This window comes from Nicotiana tabacum, chromosome 1 (assembly GCF_000715075.1).
Source record: "Nicotiana tabacum cultivar K326 chromosome 1, ASM71507v2, whole genome shotgun sequence".
Classification (NCBI taxonomy): domain Eukaryota; kingdom Viridiplantae; phylum Streptophyta; class Magnoliopsida; order Solanales; family Solanaceae; genus Nicotiana; species Nicotiana tabacum.
Window position 1 is genome coordinate 8,711,388 of NC_134080.1, and position 11,943 is coordinate 8,723,330.

The 11,943-nt window shown below is 38.0% G+C and overlaps 2 protein-coding genes and 2 long non-coding RNA genes across 4 annotated transcripts; all 4 read left to right on the forward strand.

Moving 5' to 3' along the window:
- The first annotated feature begins 1,080 nt into the window (after positions 1-1,080).
- LOC107771808 (uncharacterized) lies at positions 1,081-1,535 on the forward strand. The gene is made up of 3 exons (XR_012706185.1): positions 1,081-1,199; positions 1,282-1,370; positions 1,461-1,535. It is a non-coding gene; the product is annotated as an uncharacterized LOC107771808 (long non-coding RNA).
- An 817-nt stretch (positions 1,536-2,352) lies between these two features.
- LOC142161714 (farnesyl pyrophosphate synthase-like) lies at positions 2,353-2,950 on the forward strand. The gene is made up of 3 exons (XM_075246507.1): positions 2,353-2,469; positions 2,558-2,629; positions 2,797-2,950. The coding sequence occupies exons 1-3, from the start codon at positions 2,365-2,367 to the stop codon at positions 2,923-2,925; spliced, it is 306 nt and encodes a 101-aa protein (XP_075102608.1). The 5' UTR covers positions 2,353-2,364; the 3' UTR covers positions 2,926-2,950.
- A 3,598-nt stretch (positions 2,951-6,548) lies between these two features.
- Positions 6,549-7,034, forward strand: LOC142161910 (uncharacterized). Its single transcript, XM_075217958.1, has one exon. The coding sequence runs from the start codon at positions 6,549-6,551 to the stop codon at positions 7,032-7,034; it is 486 nt and encodes a 161-aa protein (XP_075074059.1).
- A 406-nt stretch (positions 7,035-7,440) lies between these two features.
- LOC142170753 (uncharacterized) lies at positions 7,441-11,674 on the forward strand. Its single transcript, XR_012700232.1, has 2 exons — positions 7,441-8,053; positions 11,433-11,674. It is a non-coding gene; the product is annotated as an uncharacterized LOC142170753 (long non-coding RNA).
- Positions 11,675-11,943: the final 269 nt, after the last annotated feature.

Here is an 11,943-nt window from a genome sequence, read left to right on the forward strand (position 1 = left end):
TATTTTCGGCAGTTTGGCGACCAACTTTGGTCGCTTTTCTTGACAGACCAAATTTGGTCGCTAAGTTTTGGTCGCTTTTTCCCGAATTTCTAGTAGTGTAACTTGGGTCCAAAACTTGTATTTGTCTTAAAAAATTCATTGAATATGTATAAATTGTAGAACCCAATAACATAAATGAACTAGAATCCCAAACCCACAAGCTTCAAATCCTGGCTCCGCCTTTGCATATAGTGTTGGTTCAACATGGATTATCTTATGATGCATTTTCCAATGCAAACTAGTTGGTTTTTCTTGTAAATGTAATTAATTGTCAGTTCAGTACTTCTGATGTGGTAATTCTGTACCTTTATATCGGTTATTCAATTTGTGGTTACGCTGAGGCTCAGCTTCTTTTCATTTTATTCTTTCGGAATTATTAAATTTTTTGAACAATCTATATCTCAAATTATCTTCATTTTTACATCTCTCATTGTTACTTTTATTGATTTGTCTCAGATGTTGGACTACAATGTACCTGGAGGCTGGAGGTAGGACTGAATTGCTCCATTTGAATATTCTAAAATTTTCTACTTCATTTACAATCTTTGATAGCTTAAGAATTTCTTCCAGCGGCTTTATGATAGCATATTGTCTGTGCAGGGAAGCTTTATCGGGGGCTCTCCGTTATTGACAGCTACAGTTTGTTGAATGATGGGAGAGAACTAACCAGTGAGGAAATCTTTCAAGCATCTGCCCTTGGCTGGTGCATTGAATGGGTATGCAAAATAAATACTCTTAAATCTGTGCCTTAGTCTGAATTCTTTGGTGACCCCAATAAATTTAGTTTTAGTTCCGATTTTCTTCTTTTCAAGCGAGTGACTGGTGCAATGCGTGTTGCAGCTTCAAGCATATTTCCTTGTTCTTGATGATACAATGGATAACTCTCATACACGTCGAGGTCGGCCATGCTGGTACAAATTACCTAAGGTGTGGGCCTACACAAAGAAATTACTTGTTTGTTACTCTTTTCTTTCATGTGCAATATCTAATCGTCATATTTTTTCTTTTCAGTTGGTGATTTTTTGTTTCAATATTTCTTATAGGTTGGCATGATTGCTGTTAATGATGGCATACTTCTTCGCAACCACATCACGAGAATTCTGTAGAACCACTTCAGAGCAAAGCCTTATTATGTTGATCTTCTCGATTTGTTTAATGAGGTAGGATTCTTTGCACACCAAAAGGCCTTTGAATTAAATCATTTTGCTTTCTCTCTTTTGCTTTGGGGACGTATCCTGACAGGTTGAGTTCCAGACTGCCTCTGGACAAATGATAGATTTGATCACAACACTTGTTGGAGAGAAAGATTTATCAAAGTACTCATTGCCAATGTAAGGAGACATCTTCAAGACTTGTGCAATTTTTCTGCTTTCAGTCTTTCTTGCGCGATTTAACTTTGATAATGATGTGATTACATGCAGTCATCGCCGGATTGTCCAGTATAAAACTGCTTATTATTCATTCTACCTCCCGGTGAGTATAAATCTTCCTTTCTATTGCGTTCCCAGCTTTTTGTGCTATTTTAGAATGATTCCATGTCTATTATGTTTCTAAACACTTGCTTCGTAGTTCTTTGAAAATGGGGAACCATTGTGTTTGTTGATTTGAGGTTGATGTAGAACATACTTATTGAAATGGGAATCTATTTTCAAGTTCAGGTGATAATTATAACTACTTCCTGATAACTTCCTCTGCATTTAAAGTTCTGTATTTTATATTCGAAGAGTCATATTCAATTGGAAATTGACCTTAGATGAACAAAGTTAGACATACACCATGAACAGAAGGATAATTTACTTCTTTTTTCTTAATCTGGATTATGCTTTTGAAGTTTCATGGCTGTAGTCTTGACCTTGCATCTCATTGGGGAAAAGGAAGGGAAAAAAGTCCAAATAAAAACGGAAAAGATGTTGCTTTAAATATGGCCTAAATTCAAATCACAAAAGAATGTAGTCTGTTTTCTGAAAAAGCTTGAGAAACATGGAGTGCCATCACCATGTGGTCAAAACTGTGAAAAGAAATTTGTACGTGGTCAGATTTATGAATGTGATTTCCAACACAGTGGCCTTGTGAAATATACATATGATTAGTTTCCAATATACCAAAGACCTCATTGGCAAAACTCAGTTTCAGCCTTTCAGGACATCTATGCTTTCGTGCTACCAATCCTGACTAGTAGCTTTCTTGACTTTGTAGGATGATTATCTGGACTGTTTTGCAGACCCAGAGGTGCTGGGTAAGGTATGTTGTAAAGGAAGCTCATAGAAAAAAACTCCTTTAAAAATATTCAGAAAGCTATTTTAATTTGAAAAAAATAGAAATCTTATGATGACCTCCTTTTGCTATCAGATTGGCACCGATATTCAGTGCTCTTGGTTGGTCGTGAAAGCTCTAGAAGTCTGCAACGAGGAGCAAAAGAAATTATTATATGTAAGCTCATAACTTCTTTTCCCTTTGTTTGTTTCTATCACCACTTAGTTCTATTTGGAAATGCTAATTAGAAGAGCTTGTTTTGCAGGAGAACTATGGAAAAGACGACCCTGAATGTATTGCTAAAATAAAGGCGCTTTATAATGATCTCAAACTTGAGGTATTCCACCTTTTTCCCTAGCTTCATAGTTTCGATTTCTCTCTGCTCGATTTCTCCCTACCTTTTTCCCTAGCGTTCTTCTCTTAGCAAGTGGTCAATCTCACTTGACGAGGAGGAGTTGAAACATAGTACTTCAGCTTTTAATCATACTCTTTGGAATCTTGTAGGAAGTATTCCTGGAATACGAGAAGAAATCGTATGAAAAGCTGACAAGCTCCATTGCAGCTCATCCAAGCAAAGCAGTGCAAGCAGTGCTACACTCATTCTTGGGAAAGATATATAAGAGGCAGAAGTAGGAAATAGTGAATTTCAAGAGTCTATTGTTTACAAGTATTTGTGTTCTCCCAAGGCCCAAGGGGATGACATGTCTGTATTTCATGCTATTTTCTGCTTTAGCCGGTTCAAACGGGCCAAACGGGCCCGAGACTGCGTGCCAAACGGGCCGGTCTCTAGTGGTGCAAAAAACCCACAGTGGGCCGGTCCTTACCAAAAAGCCCGTGAGCCCAGGACCATTTAGCCTGGGACGGCAAGCGGGCTTGGGCCGATTCAAACGGGCCCAACGGCTATTTTTTATTAGATATAGATATAGTATATATAATATATATAAGCTATATATTATATAAGGCAATATATAATTATATATACATACTATATATACTATATATATTTATATAGCTATATATAAGCAATTTATATTAGTATATACATATATAGTTTACAAGAAATTGTCTTAGATAAAAAAAATAAAAAATAAATAGCTCGGAGCGAAAAAGCCCGTGGGCCCGGCCCATTTATCCCGAAACCATGTGGGCTTAGGACCACAGTGGACCGGTTCCACCCATTGGGAACGTTTGGCCCGTTTAGACCCGGACCACACTACAGCCTTATTCTTTTATGGCTTTCTGGTCTCCTATTTCTTATTTTGACAGATTGATGATGAATTATGATTTTCCAAGAAATGCACACTCTACCCTTTTTCACATTCAATTATTACTACACATTAGGCGAAATAGTCCAATGAAATCTTTCACTACTCTGCTTTGTCATTGTTGCGTGACTGCCCTTAGCATCATTGCTTAGATGTAGCCAATGTTCTCATTAAAATTAGAAGTATTATAAGTTTGGAATTATCTCTTGTTATTTGTTTTCCATATTGTTCTTAAGAAGAAAAAATAAAAAAGATAAACCAACTCTTAGACCCAGAACATATTAAGAAACAAACTTAACGACAGTTTACAAAAGAAAGTCTAATCCTTTAAAAGAATCCTACACAACTGGTAGATGGCGCATGTCAGGTTGATTAAACTCATCCATTAGAAAAACCCACGCTCCATCTTGATATTTCTTTGATAACCTTGTTGGAACTGTCTACCCTAATCCTTGACCTCCACATCCTTTTATGCAGGGTCATGTCCTCAGTAAGTTGGAGATGTACCATATCTTGTCTAATAACTTATCCCCAATACTTCTTTGGTTCCTCTACCTCTCCTTAGATCCACAATAGCCAACCTTTCAGTCTCGCTTCCCTCATCTTGTCAACCACGGAAGCCACTCCCACCTTGTCCCAAATATCTTCGTTCTTAATTTTATCTCTCCTAGTATGTCCACACATCCATCCCAGCATCTTCATTTCTGCTAGTTTTATCTTCTAAACGTTAGAGTTATTGACTAGCCAATACTCCGCTCATACAACATGGCTGGTCTAACAACCATTCTGTAGAACTTTCTTTAATTCTTGGTGACCCCTTCTTATCACACAAAACACCGGATGCAGTCTTCTATTTCATCTACCCCACTCCAGTACGATGTGTTACATCATCATTAATCTTCCCAGTTTCATGGATTATTAAGCCCAGATACTTGAAGCTTCCTCTCTTGGGGATGACTTGTGTACCAATTCTCACTTTCTCATCCGCCTTATGAGGTGCGTCACTGAATTGCACTCTAAGTACTCCATCTTGGTCCTGCTCAACATGAAACATTCAGACTCTAGGTTCTGTCTCCAAATCTCTAGCCTAGCGTTAACTCAGTCGCGTGTCTCGTTAATCAATACTATGTCATCTGCAAATAGCATACACCATGGAACCTCTCATTGGACATGCTGTATCAATTTATCCATCACCAAAGTAAATAAAAACGGGCTAAGAACTGATCCGTGGTGTAACCCCATCACAATTGGGAAGTGTTTTGAGTCTTCTCCAACTGCTCTTATCCAGGTCTTGGCTCCATCATACATGTCATTCATCACCCTAATGTATGCCACATGTATACTTCTAGTCTCCTAATATCTCTATAGAACCTCTATCGGGATTTTGTCGTATGCTTTTTCTAGGTCAATGAATACTATATATAGGTTCCTCTTCCTCTCCATATACTACTCTACCAATCTCCTAACAAGAAGAATGGATTTTGTTGTAGATTGCCCCGGCATGAATCCGAATTAGTTCTCAAAAATATACATCCCCCTCCTTACCCTCATCTCTATTGCCCTCTCCCAAATTCTCATTGTTTGGCTAATCAACTTGATATCCCTATAGTTGTTGCAATTTTGAATATCACTCTTGTACAACAAAATTATGGTACCCCCCTCATTCTTTCTGCATTCTCGACATCCTAAAAATGATATTAAATAAATTAATCAGCCACTTCATACCCGCCTTGCCTATGCTCTTTCAAATTTCAATGGGTATCTTGTCTGGACCGATCGCTCTTCCCCTTCCCATCTTATGCATAGCGCCCTCAACCTCCTGCAACTTTATATGCCTATAATACCTAAATCAGATGGCTCTCGGAGTGCTCTAGATTACCCAACACCAATAGTCTTTTCCCCCTCTTCATTCAAGAGTCTATGAAAGTAAGTATGTTATCTCCGTCTAATTTATGCCTTTTCGATCAGTACTTTGTCGCCCTCGTCTTTGATGCACTTCACTTGGTCCAGGTCTTTGGTCCTTGATGGGATTAAGGTCTCTTAGTCTATATTTTGATGATCTAACAAACTTTCTGTATAGAACCAGATAAAGGACCTAATACATGCTTGGTACAATCATTCAGCAATGGAATCAAGATAATCTAGGCAGTGTGCCTTTGGAGTCACAAGAACCAGTTTAGGGACCTGATCCATTAGTGTTTCCCTGACAGAAGTATAAATCAACTCTACAATTGGAAAGAAACTGCAGTAAGTGACTGTCTGCAACTTTGCACGCTACAATGCAGCAGTCACTTCCCATTGGAAAGGGGCGTGTACCAACCAAGAATAGACATCATCCTTGGGATGTCTTTTGAAGTATAAGAACATTGTGTAAGGCATAAGATATTCACTTGAGAATTTAATGATATTCTCTCGAGCATTGAAGGTCTCATCCAGCATTGAAGTCACAAGTGTGTCAAAAACAAGAAGATAACTCCACTACAGACCAGTTTCACTAGGAGTCTATGTGTGTCCTTAGTTGAGCTGTAATCTTGTGTTTTGTTCTTCATTGTAACTCCTATCTTGCTTTCTTAGAAGCTTTATTTTAGGAAACTCAAAATTATAAACCATCTGAGTTTGTGTTGTGACTAGAGTTAGTCATAGGTTGAAGTCTTTGTAACTAATGAGTGACAAAGTGGCTTGTGATAAGTGTATTACAAGTTAGAGTGATTAAAGTCTTTGCAATAGAGTCATTACAAAGTGGCTTGTAATAGTTTAGTTACAAGTTAGTGAAGTTGAAATCCTACCAGTGTAGGTCGTGGTTTTTGTCTCCTTGAGTTGGGATTTTTCCACGTAAAATATTCTGTATCTTATTTACATACTGTTTCAGTAGTTAGCACTGGGGGAACTGATATAGAACCAGGTCTCTATACAGTTGGTGGACTCATATAAACTATCAATTGGTATCAGAGCAGGTTCTTTCTAAAATGTTAACACCTAGAAAGGATCTCAATGGCTGCTCCACCTAACTTTGAGGAGGGACAATCAACCTACAGACCTTCTAGATTCAATGGTCAATATTACAGCTGGTGGAAGACTCGTATACATGATTTTATAATGGGAGAAGACTCCGAGATGTGGGACGTCATCTGTGATGGTCCACATGTTTCTATGAATAAGGTTGGAGAATCTGGACCAATGGTGCCGAAAACCAGAAAAGAATACAGCGATATTGACAGAAAAGTTGTTGAGAAGAACTTTCGTGCCAAGAAAATCTTAGTATGTGGTATAGGACCTGATGAGTACAATAGAATCTCAGCCTGTGAATCTGCCAAGGAAATATGGGAAGCATTGCAAACGACATATGAAGGAACTATTCAGGTTAAACAGTCCAAGATTGACATGCTCACCACCGAGTATGAGCTCGTCAGGATAAAAGATGATGAGTCTATACAAGACATGCACACTAGATTCACATCTATTATTGTAGACATGTGATTTTTGATCCTCCCCAAGTTTTTATATATTTTAGCATGTAAATATTTAATTTAGGCGTAATATCGTTATTTCAACTAATTTTGACTCTTTTACTTTATTTTATTACAAGAAAAATAAAAATTACAAAAATATTTTAGTTTATGTATCTTTCATAAATTTTAAAAAAATACGAAATAGTACCTTATTTTTATCTTTATATAATTTTGAAAATACAAAAAATATATATAATAGTTTCATATTAGCTCTTGCATTGTATAATATTTTTATCTTACTTTAAAAGGAGTCAATTAAGGTGTTGGATCACAATTTTGAGAGTTTTAGAGCCCAATTCTTGACCCAATTTGGATTGGCCCATTAAGCCCAATACCTAATTCCCATTAAGCTAACCCTAGGGACCCCCCCCCCCAATCGGTTTTCTCTTCTTCTTGACAGATTTGAAGAAAGCTTCAGCGACTTTCTGAGCTTCAGCAGCCATAAACGACCCCTCCTGAAGCTTCTTCTTCTTCGAACTAGCAGACCCCATCGTCGGACCTCCCATCAGCGGCACCCCTGACTTCACCTTCTTCAACCATCAACACACCCATCGTCGCCTTTATCCCAACCCGCTGAAAACCAGCTCCACTCTTTATAATCTCAACGCTGAAAGACATCGGATATCCCTTTCTTCTTTGTCACTTCTCATCTGCTTTTAAGACCAACTTCATACCAAAGAGTTATAGCCGTGTTTCTACCATTTCACACTTGAAAACAAGAAAAAGAAGATTGAAGAGTTTTCATTTGATAAAAACAAAAAAACAGAGTGATAGGTTATGTTCATGTCTTTCGACATTTTGGCTCCTTTTTCTGAATTTGCGATTCCTATCATGGATTATGATGGAGTTTGATCGAGTTTGATTCCGGTGCGAGTTCGAGTTTCTGTTCATGTCTTTATCTATTATTCGAGCTTCAAAACAGTTTTGTAAAGCTTCATGATGCTGATTTGAATTCCGGTTGAGGTCGCCGGTGTACTTCCCTATCCGGTCAGTTGGTTCCAGCTTCATTTTTCCGTCCGCGTTTCAACTTGTTCGATTTTTTGATCTGAAAACAGTGCATATGTTTGATTTGTTTATTTGGTTTTCTCCTATTTTACTGTTGTTTATGAAATTATAGAATTGTGTTGTTTCTATGATGGTCCAAAAATCAGTGGGACTTGTTAGCTTTCAATCCGTTTTTCCATACATTGAGCATCTTATTGCTACTATGTAGTGCAATATATCTATATATGTGAATGATAATCTTTTATTAGCCTTTTTCCCTTTTATGATAAGTAAACAATTGTTTTCGTTAGCCTATCTAAGGACATTTCTGCAGCTTTGTGCAAATTTAACTCCCAAATCTATTGCAAATTCAGCTGATTAACTGCTACTTGAAAATCCTACAGTACTATATAATTAATACAGCGATTATGATACATAGATTTAAAAATAGCACTTTCCAGTTATTACACCAAGGGTCTGCGCTCAGCCCATTCCTATTTGCCCTGGTGATGGATGCACTGACTCATCATATTCAAGGGGAGGTGCCATGGTGCATACTATTTGCTGATGACATTATTCTAATTGACGAGACACGAGGTGGCGTCAACGAGAGGCTAGAGATTTGGAGACATGCTCTTGAGTCTAAAGGTTTCAAGTTGAGCAGGACAAAGACGGAATACCTCGAGTGTAAATTTGGAGTTGTGCCGACGGAAGCGGGAGTTGAAGTGAGGCTTGACTCTTTAGTCATTCCCAAGAGGGATAGTTTCAAGTACCTTGGATCGGTTATTCAGGGGATCGGGGAGATTGACGAGGATGTCACACACTGTATAGGGGTGGGGTGGATGAAGTGGAGGTTAGCGTCGGGAGTCTTGTGTGACAAGAAATTACCACCGTTACTAAAAGGTAAGTTTTATAGAGCAGTGGTTAGGCCTGCCATGTTATATGGAATTGAATGTTGGCCGGTAAAGAACTCACACATCCAAAAGATGAAAGTAGCAGAGATGAGGATGTTGAGGTGGATGTGCGGGCATACAAGGATGGATAAGATTAGGAATGAAGATATTCGAGAGAAGGTGGGCGTGGCCCCCATGGAGGACAAGATGCGGGAAGTAAGACTCAGACGGTTCGGGCACATTCAGAGGAGGAGCACTGATGCACCGATGAAGAGGTGTGAGTGACTGGCTATAGTGGGAACGCGGAGAGGTAGAGGGCGACCTAAGAAGTATTGGGGAGAGGTGATCAGACAGGACATGGCACGACTTAGGATTACTGAGGACATGGCCCTTGACAGGGAATTATGGAGGTCGAGCATTAAGGTTGTAGGTTAGGGGAAAGTTGCGAATATTTCTACAGCACAATAGAGTGAGACTAGCTAGTTAGGAGTTAGACTAAGAATGTCATTGGTCGTCTATTGATGCAGGGCTTTACCTGCTAGTTTTTACTATACCAGCCATTTATTTCGTATTTCGTATTCTGTATTTCATATCTCTTATATTGCTGTTATTGTATTATGCATTTTTTATGGTACTAATATATCGGCTCCTGTTGCATTTTTTGAGCCGAGGGTCTCCTGGAAACAGCCTCTCTACCCTTCAGGGTAGGGGTAAGGTCTGCGTACATATTACCCTCCCCAGACCCCACTTGTGGGATTATACTGGGTCGTTGTTGTTGTTGTTGTTGTAGATTTAAAAATAGCATAAAGCAGTTGTTCGTGGAATTCTATTTTGTGATTTCCTTCGCATCTCTTCAAACAAATAGATTATGGTTACACTTAGTTTGAGTCGGGTGTGCATTTCATGTGACCCGGGTCTAATTTCCAACAAGGTTAGATAGAACGTGTCGTGAACCGCGGGTGCATTTCATGTAGCGCGGCTTGCGATATTTTTAAATAACCTTGATTTTTTCTTAAATAAATAAAAACGGTTTAAAAGTTAAAAATGTACATAGGTTTAAAAGTGTTTTAAATCAGATAATTAGGCCAATAATAATAGTTGAGCAGCCGTGCTAAAACCACGGAACCCGGGAATGCCTAACATCTTCTCCCGGATTAACAGAATTCCTTACCCGGATTTCTGTGTTCGCGGACTATAAAAATAGAGTCAATCTTTCCTCAATTCGGGATTTGAAACCGGTGAATTGGGACACCATAAATTATCCCAAGTAGCGACTCTAATCTTAAATAATGATCTCGTTTCAATTGTCACTTAAATTGAAAAAAACTCCCTTATACTCCCTTTCAGGGATAGTAAAAAGGAGGTGTGACAGCTTTGGTGACTCTACTGGGGATAAGAACTCAGAACTTCTAGTTCAGGGTTCAGAATTCGAGCTTAGAATATCTGTTATAATTGGCTTTATTTATTATCTGATTTTTTATATGTTTGAACCTAATGTGCTAATGCCGATCTTTTATCGCTTTGATATTGCTGAACTGTATATAAATTATTGCGAAATCCTCCTCTCTCCGAGTTTTCTAAATCATCTGGGAAGTGTGCACTTCATGTGACTTCTTTTCTGTTAGAGTCATTCCAATTTAGAACGAGGTTCGAACAAGTTGCAAAGCCGGTGAAGATTCTGTATTCTCGGTACGCTGCCCCCCCTCGGCTCGAGCTATCCGCTCGGGTAAGCCAGGTCTAGAACAAATACACCCAGGATTTTAAACCTAGAATAACATAGCCTCATGCCGGATCCCTAGTAGGAATGTTTGTTGCATCACGTGCACTTGACTTAGGGGGCTCAACACAGGGGTTGGGTCCGTCTAGGACAAGTGTACCCAAAATAACAGACCATCTTGATGCATCCTATGTGCTACATGTTGTATTTATTCAAGGGTAAAATAGTCATTTGGAGGACTAATGATAGTTGAGGGCAAATGAAAAAAAAAGAGAAGGTGAAGTGTGAAGATGAAGCGAGCGGGGCCCAATTATGTTTTCAGTCACATTTTTCTTAAGAAAAAAAAAGAGCTTGAAAATTCAAAAAAAAAAAGAGGTTTTGCATTTTTTCATCATTTTCCGAAAATCAAAAATCAAAAGAAAAGGAACAAAAATCCAAAAAGAGTCTACATGTTTCATCATTTTTTTTTTAAAAAAAAGATAAAAAACATATTTTCTCTAAATTAGTTGTTTCTTTTTAATTCTCGCCCTTATCCAATCTGCCCAAACTACACATGTCTGATTCTCGTCTTTCGGGGCGTGATATGTAGGCAACCCACATAGGGTCCGGTCTTCCTAGTAAATCTTAGGTTCTTGGCTTTGCGGGATCTTAGCCAAATTTTGCACTTCTAGCCACCTTTTGGCCACATAAGTCATTTTGCAAAAATAGCCTCAACCATGTCTTGCATGTGTCTAGTAGGAAATGTTATTGTCTCAAATAGTGTTGGTTTCAGTTTTCTCATACAGGTGTGGATCCACTTGCCGGAGTTTGAGCATGACAGATACCCAGGACCACTACATTCAGGAACTGCCTGAAGAGTTTTTTTTTGAGTCTATTGTTCATTTCAGTCATTTAGTTGATCTTTGAGTCTGTCATAGTTTAGTTAAGTTTGACAGTCTTGTTATTATTTCCTATTTTATATTTGGAAAATGTATTATAAATCAAAAATCCAAAAAAAGATATTTTGTGTCTTTATATTTCCGTTAGAATTTTCTTTAGAAATACTATTCCTAAAAATTGAAAAAAAATCATTTGAGGTGGTTTTTCCTTTAGAAAATTAATATCTAGAACTCAAAAACAAAAAAAAAAATTGCTTTTATATTTCCTTTAGGATACTAGGACTAAAAACTCAAAAAATGGGATTTTTCTCTTTTTTGATATGTCTTTACAAGTTTTCTTAATTCCAAAAGCCAAAAAGATTTTCCTTTGAGGTTCTTCTTTCGGAAATTAATAAAACAAAAAAA

What these genes read in the sequence shown, in the direction of transcription:
- LOC142161714 (XM_075246507.1), top strand. Translation starts at nt 2,365, where the DNA reads ATGATGACCTCCTTTTGCTATCAGATTGGCACCGATATTCAGTGCTCT. An exon ending in AGCAAAAGAAATTATTATAT is followed by an intron (nt 2,470 to 2,557) that starts GTAAGCTCATAA and finishes CTTGTTTTGCAG; the next exon opens with GAGAACTATGGAAAAGACGA. An exon ending in ATAATGATCTCAAACTTGAG is followed by an intron (nt 2,630 to 2,796) that starts GTATTCCACCTT and finishes GGAATCTTGTAG; the next exon opens with GAAGTATTCCTGGAATACGA.
- LOC142161910 (XM_075217958.1), top strand. Translation starts at nt 6,549, where the DNA reads ATGGCTGCTCCACCTAACTTTGAGGAGGGACAATCAACCTACAGACCT.